This window comes from Pavona decussata, unplaced genomic scaffold (genome assembly GCF_977016875.1).
Source record: "Pavona decussata unplaced genomic scaffold, jaPavDecu1.1 SCAFFOLD_8, whole genome shotgun sequence".
NCBI lineage: Eukaryota > Metazoa > Cnidaria > Anthozoa > Scleractinia > Agariciidae > Pavona > Pavona decussata.
Genome location: NW_028145431.1, coordinates 1,599,263 through 1,624,420, shown reverse-complemented (window position 1 = coordinate 1,624,420; position 25,158 = coordinate 1,599,263). Strand labels below are relative to the sequence as shown.

General features: G+C 39.0%; 1 protein-coding gene across 1 annotated transcript; it reads right to left on the bottom strand.

The window, feature by feature from the left end:
* Positions 1-266: 266 nt before the first annotated feature.
* LOC146488814 (phosphoinositide 3-kinase regulatory subunit 4-like) lies at positions 267-24,794 on the bottom strand. Its single transcript, XM_085113870.1, has 29 exons — positions 24,487-24,794; positions 24,006-24,050; positions 22,052-22,252; positions 21,055-21,139; positions 20,199-20,539; positions 19,536-19,662; positions 18,772-18,847; positions 18,578-18,674; positions 18,342-18,424; positions 17,775-17,827; positions 17,032-17,421; positions 16,067-16,363; positions 15,001-15,135; positions 14,345-14,482; positions 13,630-13,721; positions 12,441-12,626; positions 10,972-11,167; positions 9,723-9,869; positions 8,583-8,790; positions 7,791-7,854; positions 7,325-7,384; positions 6,255-6,385; positions 5,228-5,312; positions 4,747-4,847; positions 4,287-4,391; positions 3,562-3,687; positions 2,328-2,485; positions 1,941-2,116; positions 267-1,079 (listed from the first exon to the last, which is right to left on the bottom strand). The coding sequence occupies exons 1-29, from the start codon at positions 24,576-24,578 to the stop codon at positions 872-874; spliced, it is 4,203 nt and encodes a 1,400-aa protein (XP_084969996.1). The 5' UTR covers positions 24,579-24,794; the 3' UTR covers positions 267-871.
* Positions 24,795-25,158: the final 364 nt, after the last annotated feature.

Here is a 25,158-nt window from a genome sequence, read left to right as displayed (position 1 = left end):
CAAACTAAAAAATCCCCAATAGCATAGCCCCTTCATTTTATATTACGTTTAAAAAACCCACTTTTCTTCGGCAATTATCATTGTCCACTCTCAGGGTAACAGGATTTTGCGAGAAACTCAACCTGATCACCGGATGTTCAAACATAACTCCACCCAAACGATTGGGACCCTTAATTGTCATTCCTTTTTCTTGCCAAACAAAATTGAGCCAAAAAGCTACATCCAGTCACTACTTCAACAGGGTAGAATAAAACTGACAACAGAGGTGAATGGTTCATTTTTATTGTACCTTTCTCTCTGATACATTGTTTGATAATTACATAAAATATTTAATCATATATTTGCAACCTGCTTGGTGTAAACTATACATAAGGCAGGCGAATTTTAAAATCCATATTTTCTACACAACGTATTTGGTCAATTAATTTCCGCTTCAACTTCAATGAACCATTGTGTTTGACAACAGAAACCTAGAGAAAAATATTCATAATTCGTTTTGAAGGGAATTCTTTGGGAGGTATTGTCGGCTTTTATTTCAACACTAGAAAGGGACGCTCCTTTGAGGTTAAGCGCCTTATCAAGAGCATGACAAACCGCTGGCATGTATTCCTCGAGATATCAGTCAGAGGGATCTGTCTGTTTCAATCTTTTTTTTTTTTTTTATAATCCAACTGAAACTTCCACTTATCTAGTAAAGAATCTCGAGAAACAAGAGTCCATTTAATTCTTTTCAATGCTAGAGGTTCACGGATGCGAGAACATTTTTGGCTTTCGAGTCTTCTATTCTTGTTACTCGGACCTAGTCTTGTTTCTATTCGACTGGAATATCACGTGGAAGCTTCCCGGGATGTCCCGGCGGCTCGGGATCGACTTATTTCCATATCTTGAGAACTCCGTCTCTCCCAGCCGATATAATGTAATTGTGAGGTAATTTAGTGACAGCAATGTCATTAATACATTCATGATGCCCCACGGGGGGATGCTCGGGTCCTCGGCGAGGCAGATCTTCATGTACGCCACCCTGACGTGGATTGCAATAAACCTCTTGGAGTACATCTGTGCCGTCAATGAGACGCGATCTATAAAAATACAATAGGAGACAGTAGTTGATATATGCATACAAGAAAATAATTGAAAGTACGAGATACCCTTAAAATTACCAGAGTAAATTCACCGAATTGAAAAAGAAGGCGACTGGTACAGTTAGTGTACGAAGACACTTAAAATGTTAATTAAAACGCACAGAAAAGTTCTTAGAACTATAGCATAACTATGAAATTGGATAATAAAGCTTATATAAAGATGACAGGAGTAAAGAATCTACGAAAGTATGCTGTTATCGAATCGAGTGTTATAGCTATGGATTTGCGATCGCTAACAGAACATATTTCGGAGGGAGCAAGATTGTTCATGCATTCAAGTTTTTAAAAACATCTGAACAGCATCTCTAATGTTTCTATTAACAACGTCATTTCTTTTTCTTTTTTAATTAACATTTTGTTTTGTTTATCTGTAGTGATGGCACACAAATGGTGTAGATTATTTGTGCATGCAGATTAAAGGAACAAGACAGTCACTCGATTAAAAACATTTTTTCTACAACTGCTAACGTATACCGCTTCATTACGAGGAGCCCGTACGGAGGCTCACACGTGGATCAACTCTAACCAATCACAGGCATTACCCAGACCTTGTTCGTACTGCTTCATCAGCATGGAATGCTGATGTTTTTGTAAAGACATTAGAGAGGTTCAGAACTGTTTTACACTATTCTCGTCAATGTACCCATTGTTTCAATAAAACATAAACGCAAATCTTACGTTTGCCGTTTGCCGTAAATGCAATTTTAAATCTCTCTATTGATAGGCAGTGGGATAGCAAGAGGTGGTGGGTCTTTTATACGATATGTTAGTAACATCCAAAGAATAAACAATTCATACTTGTATTGTAGCACCACACTGGTGAGATTATCGGTGGCTGCTCCGGCTACCATTTGAGAATACTCAGGGTAGGCCAAGTCCCATAGACGAATCCGGCGGTCTGAGCCCGCGGTCAGGATATAAGGACTGGTGTCCGGTCTACTTGCGCATAGCGCGTGAACTGCATGAGGGGAGACCTGGAAACGAGAAGACCAAAATCAAAAGTTGACAGAAGATTGCATATCGCGAAATTTCAGCCGCGATAATTTAGAAAGAAATGGCCTTTAAGCTTTCAGCTTGATTACTTTTTTTGTTATAACCATTCGTTCCAACGTTTTGACGAGGGTTTACATTCTGACTCCACTCTTTTTCATCTTCAACGCATTTGACGTTTCTAAGGTAACAAACCTGTGTTTGTGACAGGGGTGGTGTGTGGCTTGCCCACAATGCCTGTCTCCTTGCTCCAGTCTCCAGGTCCCACACGGTCACCTCATTGTTTCCCTGCACGGCAGACACAACCCAGGACTGCTCGGTCGGGTGAGTGGCGAGGCGCCGAACACGAGCACCTGGGAACGAAAGAACAGTTTAGTTATCAGCAACAAAAAAAGTAATTGCGTGTGATATTTACCGATACAAAACGGCCATTTCCAAGCCGAAGAAGGGATTTGGATACGCCGGCCAAGAGTTTGATGAAGAAGCCGGTCGAATTCAATAATTAATCTTCTCACTCTCAAGCTGGAAAGATGTTTCTACTAGATAAATTCCAGGATAACAGAACATATCAGCAGAACATGTTTTTTCCCGTTACAACTACAACTCTTGAATTGCAGAAACCTCGCTATAGTCCCGGAAAATAATAGTGAGCTTATGCAACAAGACTTCAGGGGGCGGAAAAATGTCCTTGAGTGACCAACAAGGCAGCTACATTGTTCTGCATTTCTGCGTAATCTCCTGTTTTTACTGACCTTTGTTTGTTTACGAAATGAACGCAACGAGAGGAACGCAATTTAAACAACAGATTGCTTCAAACTGCGTTAGAAATTTGCTGTCACGTTAGTAACACAAAGACATTTTGCCATCCTCTTAAGCAACGGCGACGGCAAGGACAACGCCGCAAAACAGTAGGTTTAATGAGCAAAAACAATCGCTCTGCACGTAAGTTTTACATTTTGGTACATTTTTTTGCCGTCCTCTGCAAAACAGCAACTTGAAATGACCACATTTAAAGTTTTGTGGAGAACGTGAACGCACGACGGTGAATTTTCGTTTTCTTTCTTAACTTGTACGCCACTCCTACCAATTTGGTTGGTTCTTGGATAGTTCGCCATTTTTGTAAAAGTTGACCGAGTTGAAATAATCGCGAAGTAGCGCAAACGAAATAAAGACATATTTTCAGGTGACGTTTTCGTTGCCGTTGCCGTCGTCATTGCTTAAGCTCTAGTGGTCTTATTAATGTCCATGATTACAGTTTACATGCCGGAAAACGTCACTCCTCATGTTCAGCAAAGCAACTTGTTGTCAGGACACCAGAAGTCGAAGAAGGCCTTTCTAAATAACATACTTAGCTGGGAACATAATGTGATAGTTGGTCCTAAACGGTGGCTATACAAGAAGCAAATGGCAAGAGACCAAGTAACAATACCTCTTGGATGTGACAAATTTGTTATCGGTAGTTGAAATCTCAGATCCCAGCAAACCAACATTCCAGAGCTAGTGCCTACAGTTAGCCAGCTGTGACATGGGTCCACTACAAATGACGTAATCACACCTGCGGCATCCAATCAGAATTGAGAATTACTCATTTTTTCACAGTATTATGTAAATGTCACGCAAGAGAAGAGAAGAGACAAGCCGAGACGAGTGGAGTGAAGGGAGCGGAGCGGAGACGACCAAAGCAGAGTAGAGCAGAGCAGTAGGGTCGGGTAGGGTGGGGTGGGGTAGGGTAGGGTAGGGTGGGGTAGGAAAGGGCAGGGCAGGGCAGAGCAGAGCAGAGTAGAGTAGAGCAGAGCAGAGCAGAGCAGAGCAGAGCAGAGCAGAGCAGAGTAGAGTAGAGTAGAGCAGAGCAGAGCAGAGCAGAGCAGAGCAGAGCAGAGCAGAGCAGAGCAGAGCAGAGCAGAGCAGAGCAGAGCAGAGCAGAGCAGAGCAGAGCAGAGCAGAGCAGAGCAGAGCAGAGCAGAGCAGAGCAGAGCAGAGCAGAGCAGAGCAGAGCAGAGCAGAGCAGAGCAGAGCAGAGCAGAGCAGAGTAGAGTAGAGTAGAGTAGAGTAGAGTAGAGTAGAGTAGAGTAGAGTAGAGTAGAGTAGAGTAGAGTAGCGTAGCGTAGTATAGAGTAGAGTAGAACGTTTGAAATTTAAAAATATTGATGTTACCGTGCGAAGGCTCATTTTCCAGTCTCCAGGCCAGCTTTGATGTTCGAAGATCCAATCCACAAATTAGACCGTGAGATGTAGCGTACGTCAGAACGGACTGGGAACCTAAGGGAAAACATTCACTCGTCAGGGTCGGCGCATGCCACATAAACAAGAAAATAGAGCGGCATTCAATTAAGTGTCGTAAATACAAAAACCAAAGCAATCACTTTATCCAGACGTAAACAACGCAGTGAACCAATGAGAACTCGAAGCAAATGTAACCGGCGCCAAGCGCGGGAAAACACGTGCGAGCGAGGCACGATTGGTTTTGGTTTTGTTCCTCACGTGGCACGAGCTTTGCCAACCAATCACAGAGCGTAGTAAAGCAAAACCAAACCAAACGTGAATTTACTTTTGAAACTCGATCGAAAACCGCTCAAGTGGAAGTATTTACTCGCTCACTACTTAAAAATGTTACCTGTTTCAAACTGCGCCATATCCACTACCAATCCTTCTTCACTGGGGTCAACTTTTTTCTGATATACTTGCAGCTTTGACTGTTGACTGCTCTGTTCGATTCTGTTTTAAAGAAATTGATAAAAGGTTGAAAAGAAAACTCCACGCAAAGAGTAATAAAAAAAAAAAGAGCGGAGCGGAGAATTATAACCGATAATACGAAAAAACGTGATTCTTAGCTGACAATAGAAACCTAGAGATACAAAACTTACAGCTACTGCAGACTGACATTGGCAAGGTCATTTCCTTTTGTGTCTGTGTGCAAAACTTGAGTGGTCGCCGTGCAGAAATATTTTAACAACTCTAGAACGAAGTATAAGTTCCATCTCTAACGAACTGTTTAAACACTACATCTATAATTAAATTCGGTAATGGTTTGAGTGTGCATTCAACAAAAAACAAGTATTCCCGCCCTTTTGGAGTCATACTCTTCGGTAGCTCACCTAAAGACATCAATGCGTCCCTCATCCGAAGCACAGGCGAGGGAATTCGAGCCTTGGCAGAAAACCAATGCCTTCATCTTCCAACCTACAAAACACGGGACAGAGACGTTTTGATACCACTTGCTCAGTTTCAAGGAACCACAAAAAAGAAATCACCTCCAAGCAAATTACAACGTCATTCTTTCTACACACAAAAAGGTAACTGAAAGGCTCGTGAAATAACAACTGACACCTAAAAATATATATAATTATAAGCTACTTCATGTTTTGGGGTGTAGTATCACCGTATATTTTTATGAGTTGTGATGTTTTAAGGAGCGGGGTAAATAAAAGTAAAAATATCAAGCGATACTAAACACCAAAACGTTTAATAAGAGATTTATTAGCCACTTTGACCTTTTATTGCAAGTAACAAAACTACTAGTTTTTACCTATTTTGAAAATTAAAACGGATTCTGTTCTAGAAAGGCCCAATCTTTCTTTTATCACGCGTGAAAATATGAAAGCTGGTGAAAATGTTCAGAAAATCGCTGTCAAAAGCGGCTTTCATACTGAAAACGACCGATTCTTCCGAATTTTCGAGTTTAAAAAACAGTCTTTGTACTTCCTTATATTCCTTCGTGTAAGGCTTAAAGTGTTCATACATCATTGCTTTCCAAAACGCCGTGCGTGAAAGTTAAGATTACAACTTCTGAAAAACAGAAAAGCTGTTTTACTAGCCCTACTTGACTAATTTGGGCCCTTTCTGGGCTATTCAAAGCGCGCTCGCATTCAAACTTGCCGCTTCGATGACTATGAATAATTAATGTGTACAGGCATTCTGCGCGATGACGAGAAAAACTGAATTAGTAAAGAGCGCGCACGTTTATCGATTATCAATACTTTTTTTAGCAGGTACTAATTTACTGCCAAACTTGTTTTTTGCTATGCAAATAAATAACTGTGCGAAAAGCGAAGAACATTCGTACTCATTCCTTGCGTTATTCGAACAGTAAGAAGAGGAATTGGGAATAAAGCAGCATATTACCAGTTCTGCTGTGTGTTTGTCGTGATTTGTTGATCAAGCTTCGCCCATCAAGTTTTTGCAGATCCCACAGCTTCACTGTTCCATCATCTGACGCAGTGGCTACGTGTGAATAGTCTGGGCTCACTTGAACCCTAAACAAAATTACAGACTTAAGGATGGTGCCTCCTAATACAGAAGAATTTTTGCATGCACAGTTTATGGCTATGTGGAAAGAGAAGATCTTAGTATGGGCTAGTAGAATCCACAAAGGAAATTGGTGGGGGGGGGGGGGGGGGACCACGCATTTTTAGAGATAATTAATCAAAAAGCTTTAAAATACATAACGATATATGACATTTTGTCAAATTGAAGCTTAATTGTGTATGAAAAATGCGTGGTTGCCGCTAATTTTCTTTTTGGATTCCAAAGAGGCTACTTTTCCGGCAGTCATAAACCGCGTAGGCACCGTTCTCACGAAACCCGAGTTTCTCTCACCATCCCGAGATGCGCAGAACGTATGCGCAATGGCAAAAGGCAAAAGGAGGCACAACAACAGAAACTTCCCCTATTACATAATTTTAGAATTTCGGGGAAATCGTACAAAATTATAGGTGGTAAAATTTTCGCGGGTAAAATGGGCCATTTCCGAGTTGCTGTCAACCTCATTATGAAGCGAGGTTAAGTGCAAAGTTTTTGTTATGAAAATTAGTTTTCATTCATATGCAAACAACTTATTTCATATGAAAAACGTTTGCACTTAGCCTCGCTTTCATAATGAGGTTCATAGCAACTCGGAAATAGCCTATTGGCATCACAACTTTTGCCACGTTCGCACTGCCTGTTTTTAACCCTCTAAGCTCAAAGGTGATCGACATGTAATTTCTCCTCACAATAACACTGACATATTAGGGTATACTTCAGGAGAATTAAGGAAATGATCGTCCACAAAAAAATGCCTTGATGTTAAAACAAATTCTCCCAACTCGTACCATAAGAAATATAGAAAGAACAGTGGGAGAATTTGCATATTGATATCAAAAAGGAGCCTGGCATTTGTTTGACAGCACCAGCATAGTAGTCCTTCTACTTACCGGTTGATGGCGGCTCTGTGCTCGTGGAGATGTGCCACTAATATTCCCTTGGGCTGCCATCTGCAGAAAAAGAGAAACTTAACTCTAAAAATGGGAGAATATACTCTCACAGGGTTGACGTTCACCACGATTAAAAAAATTCCCCTGACTTATTCCAGGCTTTTCACTGACTACAAACCAATTTTCACCGATCGGGCAAATCCTCCGGCAATAAAGCCGGCAACGAAGACGCAGAAATTAATTCTTCATAAATAGTTTTTGAACACTACTTTTACCAACACAGAAACTCTTTTGCAAACCTTGTGGCTAGACAAAAATACAATTACTCTACTTTCCACTGACTTAACTGTAGAATTAGAATTTCCCTGATTTAGGTCTCTTTTTCTGACTACATCTCCAACGGGTCCACTAAACCGATTTCTAGAATAAACCCTGTTTTATTTAAACCTTTTAAAGCTAAACCCACCGAGCTTGAACAGGCTTATTTCCGTCTGCAAGTACGCTTCCTAGAAGGGCCTTCTCCTTCATATCTGAAAGAAATAAAAAGCAGAAGGGTCAGATGTTCAACTCCAGGTGCCAAAAGGGAAATAAAGAGGGCATTGGGACAACCGAAAAACATGAGGTATTAACGTAAGGGAGGAGGGGGTGGGGAGGAGGGGTTTTGTTCCTCTACTCATGCTTCATGCTTCTCTTGCCAGCAAGACATTCACTTTCATTTAATCGACCTTCATGAAGAAGAAACCCGTTGTTAAGCGACACGATTCTGATAAGCACAGGAGTTACCATTGAGGCCTTAACTCGAATAAAGTAACAGAAATTGCACAAGCATTTTTAAACTCCAAATTGGCAGGAGGTTGACTATTTAGCTACTCATAGAGCATGGCCTTCCTCGATTGCTTATAGGTCATTGTAGTTGACCATTCCGCTTTTCACAGAGCACGACCTTCCTTGGAGTACGAAACAGGGTTAGGGTACATGTATGTATTTTAGACAAACATTGTCCAACTGACGAGAGAAATTACCTTTTGGTATTCACATAGCATGAATCTCCTTGGAGTTGAAGACAGGACTGATGATCGTCTAACGCATAAACCCCTTTTTTGACGCTTTCTAGGAAATGATTTTCTCCCAGGTTCACCTCTTCAGTTCCTTGACACTTGTTCCAGCAACACTCAAAATTTGCTAAACCCCTTCTTAGTTAAACAACCAACAGTATTACACAAACATTATTATACAGCTAAGCATGTATCTGAACAACCTGCGGCATTTTGATCTCTCTTGTGATGCACCAAGTTCCTCAGTTCCAGCTTGCACATGGCATACCGTGCTTGCAAAGGACTCTGGGCCACAAACTCCTGAGGACCTGGGGTTGACTGTTTCTTTGACTGGGAACTAGCGTCTGATCGTGGCAGAGAAACAGACTGGTTTCCAGTTTGGCTTGAAGGTGCTCCTTCATTCCTGTTGTCCTGAGGTGATATAAAATTTCAAAATGACGCATTTGATTTACAGACTGGGGCTGGTCTGGCCACCCGGTTCTGGCTACAGTCAACTCTCTTTATTGCGGACACCCTCGGGACCGCGAGTTAGTGTCCTTAATAGCGAGAGTCCGTAACAGCGGGAATTTATTTCAGTCTGTAATTTATTTTTGCCGGGGATTTAGCTATTGTCCGTATTATCGGGATGCCCGCAAGGTGAGAGTTGACTGTAGTACAGTGATAAAGACCAGCTTCCAACAACCAAATTTCTGATTTTCTGGTCAAAACCCAATCAGAAGTATATCCAGGCACTAACCACCATTTTTAAAAACTGAATCATTGTATAATGCAATTCCAGGGATTTGATTGGCTTAGCGGCCATGGTATATGAACCATTATACCATGCCCGAGAAATAGCGACCATTAAATTGTCTTCTGGTTGTTCTTACAAGCGAAATCAGCAAGATATAACAATATTTCTTGATTGTTTTTTTAATAAAACAACTATTCCACTCATGCTTGTTGGATATGAAATGATTATAGTCAACGTGGCGTGGAATGACGAATGGAATCATCCCATATCCAACGCGCGCTCGTGGAATAATTGTTAAATACTGGTAATAAACACAGATAAGGGGGTGTGTTCGATGATCTCGACCTAGTCTCTCTCTCCTTTGGCAAGTTGGTGATGATGTCATTTGCCCCTGCAAAATCTGTTGGGGATGCCAGATACGCGTCTCAAGAACCATTCCTTCATTCGTTGATAGATTGATTGTCCCATACAATCTCGACTCCAAACGCAATTAGGAGTGCGTTCTTTCTATGTCGAAAGCAATAATGCAACAGATCAATGGTATGAAATCGTATGTACTTATTAATGCAAGCAAAGTAAATGTATACATCAAAGACAAACATTTACTTACCCCAGCAGTAGGTGGCATTGAATAAGTTTTTCCCAGGGGTGATTTAGGTCGATGTGCATTATTCGCAGGTACTGATTCTCTCCTGGCCATCACTAAAGCTACACTAGCGCTCTCCATTCCGCCAAACATATGATGCCATTCTGGGCTCTGAAATTGAACATAACTCTTGTACTTACTGTCTCCAAGTTTAGTACCTTCAGTTTATGTAGCATGGAGCAAACAGGAGTTGCCCCTGAATGGGGTGTTAGTCCACTGCAAGGTTCCACTCTGACTAGCAATTAAAGGGCTCGGTGAATAACTGACTTATAGACTTTATCATGTAAATTGCCCTGAAAAGCCCATTGGGAGTGTTCAATAAAGTATTTATTTATTTATTTATTTATTTATTTATTTATTTATTTATTTATTTATTATAGTGCTTTTTAGATCACTTTTTATTGTATTATTTGCCAATTTTTTTTTGCATGTTGCCTTCAATTCCTTTGAGAAACATTGCCCAATGTTTTATCTATCTATCTGTTTTAGTATTTCTGATAAAAAACGCAAGACTTGCCCGTAATCGCATGCTTTTATTGCAAAAGAAGTACAAAATTCCATTGGATAACTTTCTCCCAAACGTTTCTATTTGAAGTGGCACACTAAATGTTGCATACATGCAAAAAATCAACTCAAAGATAGGTCACTGTACAAAATTTCAAAACAAAAACAATGTTTCTTGCCGGTTTTATTTCCAGTTCATATGATTTTTTGCCACATTTCAACTTCTGCGTACTGCGTGTGGGACTCTTGATACAAATTTTGATTCATTCAGCTTAGCTATGGTGTGGGTGGGTTACAAGCATGCCACTAAAAGCCCTTTCAATCCTCCTCACATTTATAGCTGGTTTTCACTTGGACACAAGCATAAGCATAAGCATAAGAAGAAAGATAAGCAAGCGAAAACACTAACTACATAAGCATAAGGACAGACTACACCCGCAGAAAACAATTTCCTGTCGGAATTATCGATACCAGCTCCCTTCAATGAAAAGCAAGATGTCGCTTATGTTGCCTCCATTTTTGTTAGTGAAAAGCGCAACATAAACATAAGCATACACACAAGAAGAACAAACGTGTTTGTTCTTCTTGTGCGTATGCTTACTGTATGTCGCAGATGTTCTGACTTAATATGCTTATGTCCTGCTGAAAAATAGGCCTAAAGAAGAACCATTAAACTGTTGAATCAAATAATTTTTAATTCCCATCTCACCATAGCAGGTTGCTCAACTGTTGTTTTTTTAGTTTTTGAGCCTCCTTTCTTAGCAGTTGTGTTACTGTCATTTTTTCCATCATTTGTTTTCACCAGCTCAGCATGTCGCCTGGTAACAGTCTTTCCCATGTTCACGTATTTGAGGTTGATGTCTCCCTTGATCACTTCATCATTATTTTCAGGTTGTTCCATGGCACTAAAAACAAAATTAGCGTGCAATTTACAGCAGATGTTACCGTCTAATGACCCTTTGCTGGTGTCCTGTCAGTGTTAAACTTGAATGAATGATAACTTTATTTATACACGATTTTTAAAAATATCAGTATTACAATAGGAAGTAAATAAAAATTCTCTATAACTGGTTTACATATTTGCCGTGTGATCAGCAAACCAACTATGAATACTTCTATTAAAGACATCTAAAAAATTTTGCTGTACGTACTTCCTCGGGAAGGTTGTTCCACAAAAGAGCACCACTGTAACTAAAACTACCTTTTAGGTAGTCAGCTCTTGGTTTCAGAATCAACAATTTACCCTTAACGTCGCGAAGATCATAATTCGAGGTTCTCGGGGCAACCAAATTACAGAGATAAGCTGGGGCGAGATTATTCGTACACTTGTACATTAAGTTAGCCTTTTGTTTAGCCCTTCTAATCAATAATTTGTCCCAGCCGAGCAAGTTAAGAAGTTGTCTGGAACTAGTGTCAAAGCTTGATTTAGTGATAACTCTGACAGCGTGATTTTGTAGTTTTTGGAGTTTATCAACTTCATTTGGTCAAAGTTCTACCAAAGTCTTTAAAAAACTGTTCTAGCCCTAGAACTGTTCTTTGCTGACTTCTTCGTCATAGTTTGGAAACTAATTTGACAATGATAATTAACGCTGGGCTGACTAAATAAGTGTAAAGTGATCAAGATACATGTAGTCTTCTCCTTTTTCTCCTCTTTGCTTTCTAAACTTGATACATCCACCTGTTACTCTAAGTTTTTCTCCAGTTATAAAGTTTTGACTTGTTTATTCCAAGTTCTACTTAAATTTCCTCTTAGAGTGACATACAGTAAAAAAATTCTTTTTGACTTATGTATGGCTGGTCCACTAAAATTAGTAATATTGCCCCAGTTGTTCAAAGAGCAGATAACTCTATCCAGCGGATAAGTCGCTATCCAGCAGATAAAATGTATTGGGTGGAGTACATTTTATCCACTGGATAATAATTTATCCACTGTATGTAGTTATTTTTTCTTTAAACAACCAGGGCCAGTCTATTAAATGTACTTCAAGAAAATACATGTAAATAAATGAAATAAAGTTGTAGTTGTATTTGTAGCAACTAGAATGGTTGTCATGAAAACATCAAATGAAAAGGACTATTATAATAGCCGTTGATTGTCTTTTCAATGTTCCACTAAATTCTCAAACTAAAGTGATGGTAATGTTCTGGAGAATTTTAAATACTATTTTCACATTGTACCTGGATTTGGCTCTGTGCAACTTAAGAATAATTTCTCTGAGGAAGAGCAGTTTATCTTCATCCTCTTCTGTTATCCCCTGTGAGTGCAATTTGCGGAAGACAGGGACTAACATCTCATCTGTTTCATGGTAATTTGGTCTTTGGCCTGGGCGGCAGAGATTACGAACCAACTGTCTATCCTGCAAGCTGCAAACAAAGTTATTTAGAAAATTTAAATGTTGCAAATAACTACTGGCTGAGAGCAGCTTTTTTTTATTTCACACTGAATTTTGTATCCAACTTTTCTCACAATGCAGGAAAACATACCTTGCATAACAAAAACATTAGATTATATATGAGATAAGATTTCAAACCGAAATGAATTATGATGCATACAAAATCTAAAATCAAAATTAACAATCTAATAATTTGAAGGGTTTTTGGCAAGACTAGCTACAGTGTAAGTACCTTTTTTTTTTTTGGCCTTACCCAAGGGTAAGCCGTATTTTGGCATGGAGACTGGTCATCGGGTAAGAAACTTAGGGCCTCTTCATATAAGCCCGGTAGGTGGGAGAAATTTTGTCTTCTGTTCATATGGATATTTTAGTCCCGGTTACCGAGATGAAAAATGTCCAAAAGGCCCCCAAAATGCCCGTGGAACCGCATTCCGACTTGTCAGCGACCTTACAAGCCATGCGCAGTTGAAAATGTTTTGTCACGGACAGTCCCGCCACATCCGGGCTAGAGTGTTCATATGGGAAAAATTTCCAGCTGGGATACCGAGATCTCGGTCACAAAAACCGAGATCTTGGTAACCGGGCCAGCCCGCCTTCTCACATGAACACATCGAAATTTTTGTAAAGAAAAGAGTGGCAAGGCGAGATCTCGGAAACCGAGCCAGCCCGGTTGAGAGGGCTCATATGAAGAGGCCCTTAGTTGCTTATTTAATTTTTGAGCAAAAATGCTTAATAAACAAGAAATAGCTTATTACCTTTCTCGAAAATGCACACACACACACACAAGAAAAAGAAATTGGGCTTATTTGGAGTAATTTAAAAACGTCACATATGCCCTCTTGCCCAAAACCCATCATTTACTTGAGTCTAGTTATAGAATTGTTTGGTTATCCTACCAAAACTATAATTGGACAATTTTGTTGGTTAATATACATGTACGTAAGAAAAGTATTATGCATCATACTAGGTAATACCTGTCAAATAAGCTGACAACGTGGGGCGACTTGATAATAAAGTCATATACAGCTCTGTTTATAGGTTCTTTAAGGAGGCTCACCAGAATCACCTGGCAACAAACAAAGTGTGAGTTTACTCATCATTATAGAAACACTTCGTTGTTGACATCTCCATCATACCAGATTGACAAAGAAAGACTTCACGCAACTACATTTTTAGCAAAATGGAAGAATATTAGATTAAATTGCTACATTAAAAGTAACACTTCTCACTTTGAACATTGCTTATTAATACAAGATAATTCCGTCCTGGATGGGACAACCAGTGGAGGGATTCCAACAATTTCTCAGGGCCATGAGAGCATTATTGGACTCATTATTCATTGATGAAGAGATGGTGAATGTTCTTTGAAAAAATATCAATGTGTCTTGTAAAATTTTAGTCAAATTTCATGGGTCTCACAGAGTCAATTGTTTGGGAAGCCATCTTGGAGTCTTGATTCTAAAAAAAGCCTCAGGTTCACAGGAAGATTGTTAGTCTTGCCATCTTGTAAAGTCTGGAATTTTCCCTTTCTCACCTCAGTGATTAGGCTGCCAAGCCATAATTGGAAACCCAAAATTTGATAAACTACATGTAGTTGAGATACCTTTAGTTAGTACATTCTAGTTTATAAACCATTTACAAATTAATTGTAATTTCAAATCAACATTCCAAGCTATACATGATATTTACCTCTTTATCAACTTGAACAACTGGCTGTTTCAGAAATGGTTGAAGAAGAGGCAGCAGATTGCAGTGTACATCAGCAACATTCAGAGTTCTTGCTACAGCAGCCACAAATCCTACTGCACCATAACGGATCCACATGTTCTGTTGGGAAGTAAATGCCTTGTTAATTCACTTCTAAATTCACTTCAATTCACTTCAAGTACCATGGCATACAAATACCTTGTTATGTTTACTAACTGCAAACAGCTCCCATAATATGGAAATCATATTGAGATGCATGCTACAGTGTATATGTGAGATCTAGAATAGGACAATTGAGGTGTACAAGTACAGCACAGGTAGGTTATTCTGTCAGAAGTGCAGTTCTAGTTAATTTAATTTTAACCCCCTCCTCAATCAGGGCTGATTCATTGTTGTTTTTGATGCATATTAATTAGCCCTAGTAACCTCATTTTAGAGCAAAAATTCTATTGAATTTTGTGCTTTTTAACTAGGCTACTAAGGCTAATAATATAATGCTAATATAATGCATAATTTTTTAGATTGCTTTTTGTCATTTAAACTCAGATTAACCAGAGGTTTTGCATGTAGCCTTGAATTTAAATATATGACGTGTTCAAGTGCTAAATAATCAAGAACTTTAAATTTATTTTACTCACAGGATGACAAAGGAAGGGAACAATCTCAGACACAAGCTCTTGTAGTGTTGGTTTTTGTAGAAGTCCCAATTCAGCCAGGCACGTCAGAGCATTCAGTGCTTTACACACAACAAACTCTTCTGTATCACTCAAGCCCTGTAAAAAAAGAGTTAGATATTGGCTTGGAAAAATGCAACACAGTAGAACTGGACCCAGTAGTGCTACATGTTGACAATTAATACTGAAAATGATCTAATAAACGCCGGGGGCGTTTATTGAATTTCAAGGGTCCGAGGGGGGTGTTTAAAAGATAAGAGGTGTTTAAAAGAGAGAGCCGTTTATTCTAAAAACTGTGACATGGTAACCTAAATACGGTATTATAATAACCTAAATGACAGAGCTTTAGCATTTTATAAAGTCCATCCGCTGATAAGTCTAAACCGTCTACAAATCCATAACGGTATATGGTACATACAAAGCGGCGGAAAAGGGTACTGGTAGTTCTTATAGCTCAATGTCAAGATGCAACTCACACACCAGTGTTAATTAAGCAAGAACGCAAATAAATTGATTGATTGTATTGTACATCTGCTTCTAGTTTATGTGTGGTTTTCAGAGAAGGGGGCGTTTATTAGACAGGGGGTGTTTGTTAGAGAGGGGCGTTTAATACAAACTTGTCAGCTTAAGGGGGCGTTAATTAGCTGGGAGGCGTTCATAAGAGAGGGGGCATTTATTAGATCATTTATGGTATCAAAGACATGGAATTTCTCTCTTTTCTGAGTATTTCTATATTGGTCATTCAAAATCTCAGAAAAATCTCACAAAACTGCAGAGTGGTGTTCCCCCTTTTACAAAAAATCCTCCATTGTTAATTCGTCTGATGCATTCATTTCTCTGTGCTATGTAGTTAAAGGAACTGTGACATTAATATTAATTTTGTATATCCACAGAATTATACCACACCAAGTTCATGCATTTTTTTAATGCCAGGTGAACTTAGTGCCTTGTAATTTTGTGAGGCTGGTTAGAATGCTACATATATAAACTCAACATGCGTGTAAAACATTTATGCCAAATTACAGTGTACCTGTTCCAAGAGTGGTCTAAGCATAACAAGGCTCTGCCATCCAACATAAGCAGCAACACCAACAATACTGTCAAAGAATGCTCCTCTCAGCTGCCAATCCTGTTTGTCGTTCAAGAAAGTGATCATATGTGACAACAGAACATCATTTGCCTTCTGCCGACCAAAGAATACACACAGCTGTGTGATACCATTTTCAAGCAATGTTTGTTTCACAATGTTCTCAGGATCACTGAGTAGAGTAACAACTTTCCGTTGGATCAGTTCATGAAGTGCTTGGAGTTCAGTGTCATAACTTCCCTAAAAATAAATGAAATTGTGGGTGTCAATCCACCGTACTGAAAATGATGAGAGCTGGAACATTTACTCATAAGTCTTAGTGTATGAAAACCCTCATAAAAATGCACACAAAACTTCTTAAAGCTCGAAACCTAGCAGATACAATGTTGTTAGTGCAGGGACAACTTTTGCAAAAAATATATGTTTTTCTATGCGCCTACTGGCTGCATTAGGTTCATAAGGTATTGCAGTAAAATGTATGGCTGCCATCTTTTTCCATACAGTGGATTGATGACTCTTAAACACGCTTATGTCAACAAATTGTCCCAAAAAATAGATAAATAAATAAACTAATTCTATCCAGAGAATATTAATTTTTTATGTGCCTACTGTCACCCAGTTTCTCAATTCAAACTCGTAATGGGCCATTTTCATGATGGCTTCATTTTACTACAACTACAGGAATTCATTTTGTTTCCTTTTCAAATTCAAATTTTGTAATCCCAGTGGACAGCAAAGAACAATAGCTCTGATTAGCATGCGAAACAAAAGCCAGAAGGATTCTGGTAGTTGTAGCAAAATGACGCCATGGTGGAAATGTCCTATTATAGCAGCTGAAAGTTTGTGGTCTTGCCAGGCCTCACTTTGAAAAAGCGGCTACAGCAATTCAGAAAATTGTCTCTAGTCACCTGGTATTGAATAGGAGCATCATCATCCTCATCGTTTTCTTGATTGGCGTAATCTAACTGCGCCATTTCTAGAAACTTTAGTGCTGTCTCTGCTAGTGAAGCAATATTCTCAGCATAAGCAATTCTCACGATCACTTCTTGATCCTGCGTCAGCCATGACAGGCTTGGCAACACATACTCTGGAAAGATGTTTGCATCACTACGAGGCATACTGCGCACAAGTTGTAAACACTGGGATAAGATCTTCAGGGCCTGAGCACGGACTTGAGGTAGAGAATCATTGATGAGAAATAACATGTATGGTAACAGACGATCCAGAATGATCTCATCACTAACATGATGAGCGATCTTCAGTAGCAGCTCCAGAACAGTCAGCTTTGACACACAGTACTGTAAAGGAAAGACAAGCAAGTTAATCAATGTGATGACAATGATGATGACGACAACAATTATGATGGTTTGGTGGTGGTGTTGGTGGTGGTGCTGATGATGATGATGTTGGTGGTGATGGAAAGCAAGATCTAAGCTAAAGCATCCAAGACTTATGGCAATAAATTGGCACTGTTATCTTTGGTGAGGTATACTAAGGTATTTAATTTATAAGTGGGTTGATCCTTGTAAGTTTCCAAACTTTAAAATTTTAACATCATTTTGGTCTTGAAAATAAAAATAAAGAGTCTTATATCAGTGTTGTCCTCTTAAACAGGTTATAAAGTTTGAAACAATATTTATTGCATTCATACCTTACAGCTTCTGATGCAGGATGTCAGAAGGGAAACAATGATTACTAGACAACCTGAAAGAAAAAGAACTAGCAGATTAAGAACAACACAGTTGAAATTTGGCCAATAAAGCACCTAATATAAATATATTTATTTATAAGATTAGTTGAACAAAATTAATTTTCCAAATCCGTACTCTTAATCCTCGCTGAATCAACGAACATCCGCCACCTCCCTACTCCCGTTCCCCTCGGTAGTTTAGACACTCCCCAGATCGCGCTTGTACAAGATGGCAGCAGCTCCATCAAAGCCTACCAGTCACGAGAATCCAACAGAAAAAATAAGGGGACTGTGAACAGTCTACGAACACTTTTCATTTGACTAATTTTTTCTAATTTGACTTGTTTTCCACACGTTACCATGCTCCTACCAAAAGTGTACAGTAGCTCCACTGCTCACTACATAAACACATGCAACCCGCAATTCCTTTATTCGCTCTGATGAAGGGCAAATGACAGAACATCAGCCGTCCTTCATTATTCATAGGTTCACATGGAACAGAGTATTCTGTTCAAAAAGTACTCTTACCATCTTTCTCAGGGGTAGTAAGGTCACCTGCGTCATTTGTTGGAAGCAACTCTTTAAGAATCTGCTCAATGTCACGCTTTATTCTGAAAATAAAACATCTCCTTGAAATTAGGTAAATAATTTATGGGTTCCTTACAAAATCAGCAAGTTGAAAACCAGTTTTCACTGTTGGCCACGTAATTATTTCCAGAAAATAAAGAAAATTTTGACAGTTATTGTAAAATGATATGCAGTACCTGCTAATCTTCTCATCTGCGGTGAGAACAGGAAGCATGGCAAACTTGCTCATGTAGTTCTTCAGGAAAGTGTAAAACTGTTCTGGAAATATTACTCCTGTTAAGCAAGGAAACAACAAGATCAGGAAGACTGTTTACAATTCACAAGACTTAACTTGTTCACTTAGTTTTATTTGAAACACTGATTAACTTACCCCTGTATTTGTTCATAAATCCTGCAGCAGATAACCTGCTTTTTGAATCTTTGCTGATCATTTGTTCTACTAATTCCTGACAAAAGAAAAAAGCAGCTACAGTTCAGTATTCAAGGATATTTCTCTAAGGTGTAATGTTGTGTTGATGAACAATGTGCTTCTTGTGCACAATAAAAACCTCTTACTAACCGAATTTGAGGGCCGTACTGTTTTTTCCCTGCTGATTTATTGCCCAAGTGTGAAGTGCGCGGGCCATAAATCAACGAGAAAAAATAAGGATCCATAACTTACGATATGGACCAAGAAAAGAGGCTAGTAAGATATTTATTGTATCTCTGAGGTTAACGGGGTGCACGGGAAAGGAAACTAGTGGGCCAAGATATAGACACCAAAGCTACAAATATCAAATACTAAAAGAAACTATTCTACAGTTAACTGCACAAAATAATACTATGAATCGCAACTCCCTCAGTCCGCCCCATTTCCAGACAAAGTCAGAGCAGACTCGAAAGAGTTGAGATTTGTTTCATCTTTACATGTAAGTTTCACATGACAGCCCACCAATAGCTAAATGCCCTCTTATCAGCTTCAGTACTGGGCTTGGGCACAAACACATTGTTTGAGGAGCCTTGTACATTATATGACTGAACCCAGGAGGTTGGTTTAAAGGTATTCTTCAAACCTTCAGGATAGTAAGGTAAGGAGAATAATGATTATTATACATATTCATACTGGGACTAAGAGGGGAGAAAAATATTTCATACCCTGATATTTGAATCTTCAATTTTGGACAATGTTGCTGTGGGATCATAATCACCATTACGATATGAAAGAAGCTCGGAGAGATCAAACAACCTGTTACCCTCGCAAAATAGTTCAGCTATTACACAACTGAAAAACAAAAGAGAAGATGACATGTTTTAAAATTAACATTCATTTGACAATAAGAATACACATACTGCAACCTCAGAGACTAAAAATGTCAGCATATACATGTAAGAACTTAATGTCAAGCAGTTATTATTTCACTACAAGATTTTGTTTTACAAATTGAGGTTCCACCACAGAATACATTGCAACTACCGGTAATGGAAACCAGCGGCCAGCTTCACTCTTCCTAGCCTTCTTACAACGTACCTACATGTAGCCTCCAATAAAGGCATATTATTTTTTATTTATTTATCTTTTTCTTTTTCTTTTTTTTTTTTTTGGGGGGGGGGGGGGTGCTGTAGCCACCATCTTGGATTTTAAAAAGAAGAAGGTTGGGGAGAGTAGATAGTGTGACCAAGGCAATCTCTTCTGCTCTCTCCCCACCCCCTCTCCCCAAATCCCTAAGATTTAAAAACCAATATGGTGGCTACAATTAACCCAGATTCTGGCACTTCTGCATCCCCCCGAAAGTGCCTACATTGCAGGCTACTTCTTACCCAGCTGAAAATATGTCCATCTCTGGGGTCAAGTTTCCCTGTTGATGTCGCACAAGGTCCATATCTGGGAGACTAGGATCACCACCGTTTGATTGACTATCGCTGTTACTGCTAGCCGTCGAAATTCCCCTCACCAACATCTGATCGGCTTGTCTGGAATCCAGAAACCTCTCAGGTGCAATGTAACAGCTGCGACGTCGGGATGTGTCAAAGAAAAAATTGAAGTCTGCTGGGTTATCCTCTGGAAGGAAGGCAGGTTTGAAACTTGCAATGTCTGTTAACAGAACCCAGTTCCAACCTGTCACCATCACATTCTCAGTTTTAATGTCTCCATGACAGACCTGTGTTAAAACACAAATGTTTTCACTGAATAGATGACCTCATTTAGCCAGGAAAAGTACACTCAGTTCACCCATGTCTATAATGAAAAGCAATATCTACGAGGGAAAGTTACATGTGGAGTCACTGAAAATGGAGCAGTGTCTTCACTCTTGCCTAACATTGAGGGCTGTCAAGGGAAGGGGATTTCGGGCGCATTCGATTGACCCTATTATGGAACAGGAATTGATTAGAGATACCATGATTACTAGAAATCCCTCATGAGAGGTTTTTGAAGTTATTGGTATTAAATGCTCAGATCAAATTATCAATCAGGTATCACCAAAAGTTTGTAGAAATGTCTTAAGTCCAAATTTACCAAGTAAAAGAGAAAATTAATGTAACAGCTATTTTGCTTATTCTTATTCCCGACCCGAATACAGATGTACAGTCAATTGAACGAAACCTACTGTAAGTTCTCACATCATATGTTCAATTTTGCAGAACTCACAGAAAATATTAAAGACTAGTTACCTACCTTCATTGAGTGGCACTGATCCAGGGCACTCAGCAACTGGAACACAATCCATTTCTTTTCAGTGACATCAAGAAAAGGTCGAGTGCTACAGAAAGACAGTAAAAACACAATGAGTTTTGTATAATGCTAAGTGGTTTCCTTGAACTGATGCTAAGGATGGCTACAGCATGGCTTCAATACATTCTCAGTGGAAGGTTCTTCCGTGTCCCCAGCTTGGAGATAGCACTGAAATTCCTACATTGTATGTGGTCATCCAAGCCATGCTTAACAAGAGGCAGTGTGACCCAGTGGTTAGTGCATTGATTGGACTTGTAATCTGTAGGTCCCAGGTTCAAGTCCTGCTATGATCAGTAGCTGGATTTTTTGCATAGTAGGCCCAAGTTCAATTCCCTGACTGCACTTGTAAATAGCCAGCTGGGATTCTTAACCATGTTATGTTGTATTTGAAATGTTTGTTTCTGAGTGGTTTGATTAATTATCTGTGAAAAGTGTTTTGTGCTTAGTCTTCACTATGCAACCAAGACAGCCAATGAGAATGGTTTAATGAAACTCCTCCAGTATGACAGCACAGGTTGATAGTCACAAAATTGCGTTCGACACAGAAAGAACGCACTCCTAATAATATTGCATTTGGAGTCGAGATTGTGTGGGACAATCATTTGATCAACGAATGAATGAATGGATCTTAGCATGCGTATCTTGCAAACCCAGCAGATTTTGCAGGGGCGGATGACATCATCACTAACTTGGCAACTAGGGGAGAGTGCCTGGAAGCGAGATCATCGAAAGCACTCCCTAATCTTTGATTATTACTAGACAAAAGTTTAATACTCATTCAGTGAAATGGTATCTATGCTGTGGCTCAATTTTATCATTGTATTTTCCATTGTTTCAAACTCATTATCACACATTACCATTCCCAAGAACAATAGGAAGATAAAATTCAAAGCAAACTTGAACCACAACATCTAGACAATAAACAAGAAGTTTCTCTGACCTTATCCTATCATACAGGTTGTCTTTAATGAACTGCCTGATTACCAGACTGGCTTTGTCTGTTAGTATCGAGTGATGGAAAGGCAGCACATTTGGAGCACCAACAAGCCTGTTCTTTATATCAGTCAGCTGATCTTGATAGGTCTTCAATGGAAGGGATGGATCTTGGATTGCGAATACCTTCACAACACACAGCCCTTCCCTACAGATAACAGTTACAAGTCAGTGGATTTAAGTCTGACTCAACAATAAACAACACCTTTCTAAAATTTCAGTTAAGAAACCTGAGTTCTAACCCTCCCTGACAAAATTAATGATTGCATAAACAAGATTTTGAGAAGGAAGATAATTTATTAAAATTGTTATTGGTTTTCACAGTTTGGCAATAGGCCATTTCCAAGTTGGTTTGAAGCTCATTATTTACAAAACTGAGGCTAAGTGCAATGGAACCTTGATTAACAAAGTGCCAAGGGAGTACAGAAATTGGTTCATTATATTGAGGGTTCGATTCGTTATATGTATTAAGGATGGTGCCTACTTTTGTTACTGCGCATACATTCTGCGCATCTTGAGATACTTGGGTTTAATATGGGTGGTGCCTACTAATACGGGGATATTTTTGTGCAGTTTAAAACTATGTGGAGAAAGCAGAACTTAGCAAGTGGCTGAAGTGCTCTTGGTATCCAAAAAGAAAATTGGGGGTAACCATGCATTTTTCAGAGAAAAAAAAGCTTCAATTTGGAAAAAAATGCCTACATTGCTTTGTATTTTACTGTTTAGAATAATTGTTGCTAATTATCTATAAAAAAAATGCATGATTACCCCTAATTTTGTTTTGGATTTCAATAGCCCTTGCTAAGATCTGCTTTCCCCGCACAGTCATAAACCACACAAAAAATACTTCTTTATTAGTAGCCACTGTCCTTAAAGCAAGGTTCTACTGTGCAAAGCTTTTCAGGTGAAAATCAGTTTTGTTTGCATATGAATGAAAACTAATTTTCATAACAAAAACTATGCACAAAGCCTCGCTTTCATAATGAGGTTCAAAGCAACTCAGAAATGGCCTGTTACAAACATTTTAAAGTCAACTCCTTTATAAGACAAAAAACTTGGTTGAGATGCATCTCTTAAACCAGCTGGCCAATATTAGCTTTGCAGGCGGTCAATATGCTGGTGCCTTGCCCTTAACGAATCCAATAACATTGAAAAAGATTTTAGCACTGATAGTGTCAATTTCAATAATACTGTATTTTTTCATTACAATCACAATAGAAGATGGCTTGCTAAGTAACAGCAAATTTTTGTCACCTTGATAACAAATTAAAATACAAGAGGAATTGAATATTCATTATTTATCAGCACTTACGGCTCAATAAAGAATTGGCCTTTACGTTTGCAAACATATGATGAATAAGTTTTAGCAAATAAAATAAGGTAGGCAACCAATGTTTTATCACTAATATGTTTAAGCAAGCAAATAATCTAATAAGGGGCTATGTGCAATATCCAGTAAATACAGTCAAGAAAATTTATTACTCAACTTGAATGACAAAAATCTCAAAATATGCTAAAAATCACTTGAATTTTAATTTCTCTTCAGAAAATGTAAACAAACACTGTTTTCACAATAATGTGAATCTGTCACTTGAAAATACCAAACATCCTGACCACATTAAAAAAAAACCAGTGAATATCAGAAAAAAACCCAGTGTTTCTGGTAATCATCATGTTTTACATTCAAAAAATTCTTGTTCCAATTTTCGCCATGCATACCGTAATTATGTGGCTCGAAAAAGTAAATACTTCGTTTGGGTCAGATTGCAGACCAGCAGCTGCGAAGCTTAACATTTTAATCTGTGGTAAGCTTATGTCTGGTATAGACTGAAATAAGCGTACAGATAAACTGAAAAATTATGATCATGGAAATTTTATTTATTTTTTGAGTTTGAACTTACTTGTGTTTCGCACGAGCAACTTTGAAAAACCTTGTGCTTCCCAAGCTGTCAGAGAAAATGAAGAAGCAATCAAACGAAATCATCTCCTTTACAAAACAAATTAAGCTCAGTTCAAAGAAGAAAGTACGATACACGAATTCGATTCACCTGCATATAAATTTCGATCCTGGAATAGATCTGGCGAAACAATAGTTACAATACGCCTTTTTAAAAACATTTTCTTGTCCCGTTTTTGGACAGAACTACCGATCGATATTTAGCACAATATTGAAGATGGTGCTTAGTGCAACAAGAAAAATATAGCATTGAATTACAGTAAGGGAAATAACAAAAGAAAAACTGCGCGCCACATGTCATGTGCGCTGTACTGTCAAGTTCTGGGCTTGTGGTCGCAAAATAACTTGTACAGGTTTTTTTTCCTGTAAAATTAAAAGACAGCTGTTCAGTCTTTCTGAGCCGATCTCTTGCAAAATAAACTCACCTGCCATCGAACTCAAAGTCTGAAAGGTCGCTAAAGTAATGCTCGACGCTCAAAATCTGCGAAGGAGCAATTCCCGAGAGCTGGTTCCCCATGTCACTGCCTTGCGTGAAGTGACCAGTCGACACCGGAGCATAACAACGTGCGATCCTTTCAATAAGGGCCAAGCGTAACGACTTGTACCCTGGGAAAGTCGTCACTTCATTGCGCACTTCCTAAAGGTTTCAGGAATAAAACATTTTTTCGATGTTTTGGAAGAAAACAACCCTTGCAGGAAACTTCACTTTGCGGTAAAGGTAAAGACAAGAGAGAGAGAAACGTACAAGCTTAGGAACCACGCCGTACATCCACTGACCGAGAGTATTGTGCCTTCGCATGGGCGTACAGTGCCTGTTTCGCCAATTGTACACCTAGTAAAAGGGATAACCCATGAAAGACAAGACCATACAGCTTTCTGGAAAGCGTTGGACCTGTAAGCTTATTTGCATTCCTTTTGTTAAAAACCAAGGGCTTAAAATTTACGTATTTCTCCCGGGGAAAGAGGAAAAACGCCAAATAGGCGCAAGCTGATAGGCCATTTCCGAGTTGCTGTGAACCTATTTATGAAGGCGAGGCTAAGTGCAAAGCTTTTCATACGAAAATTAGCTTGGATTTTGCCTATAAATGAAAACTCAT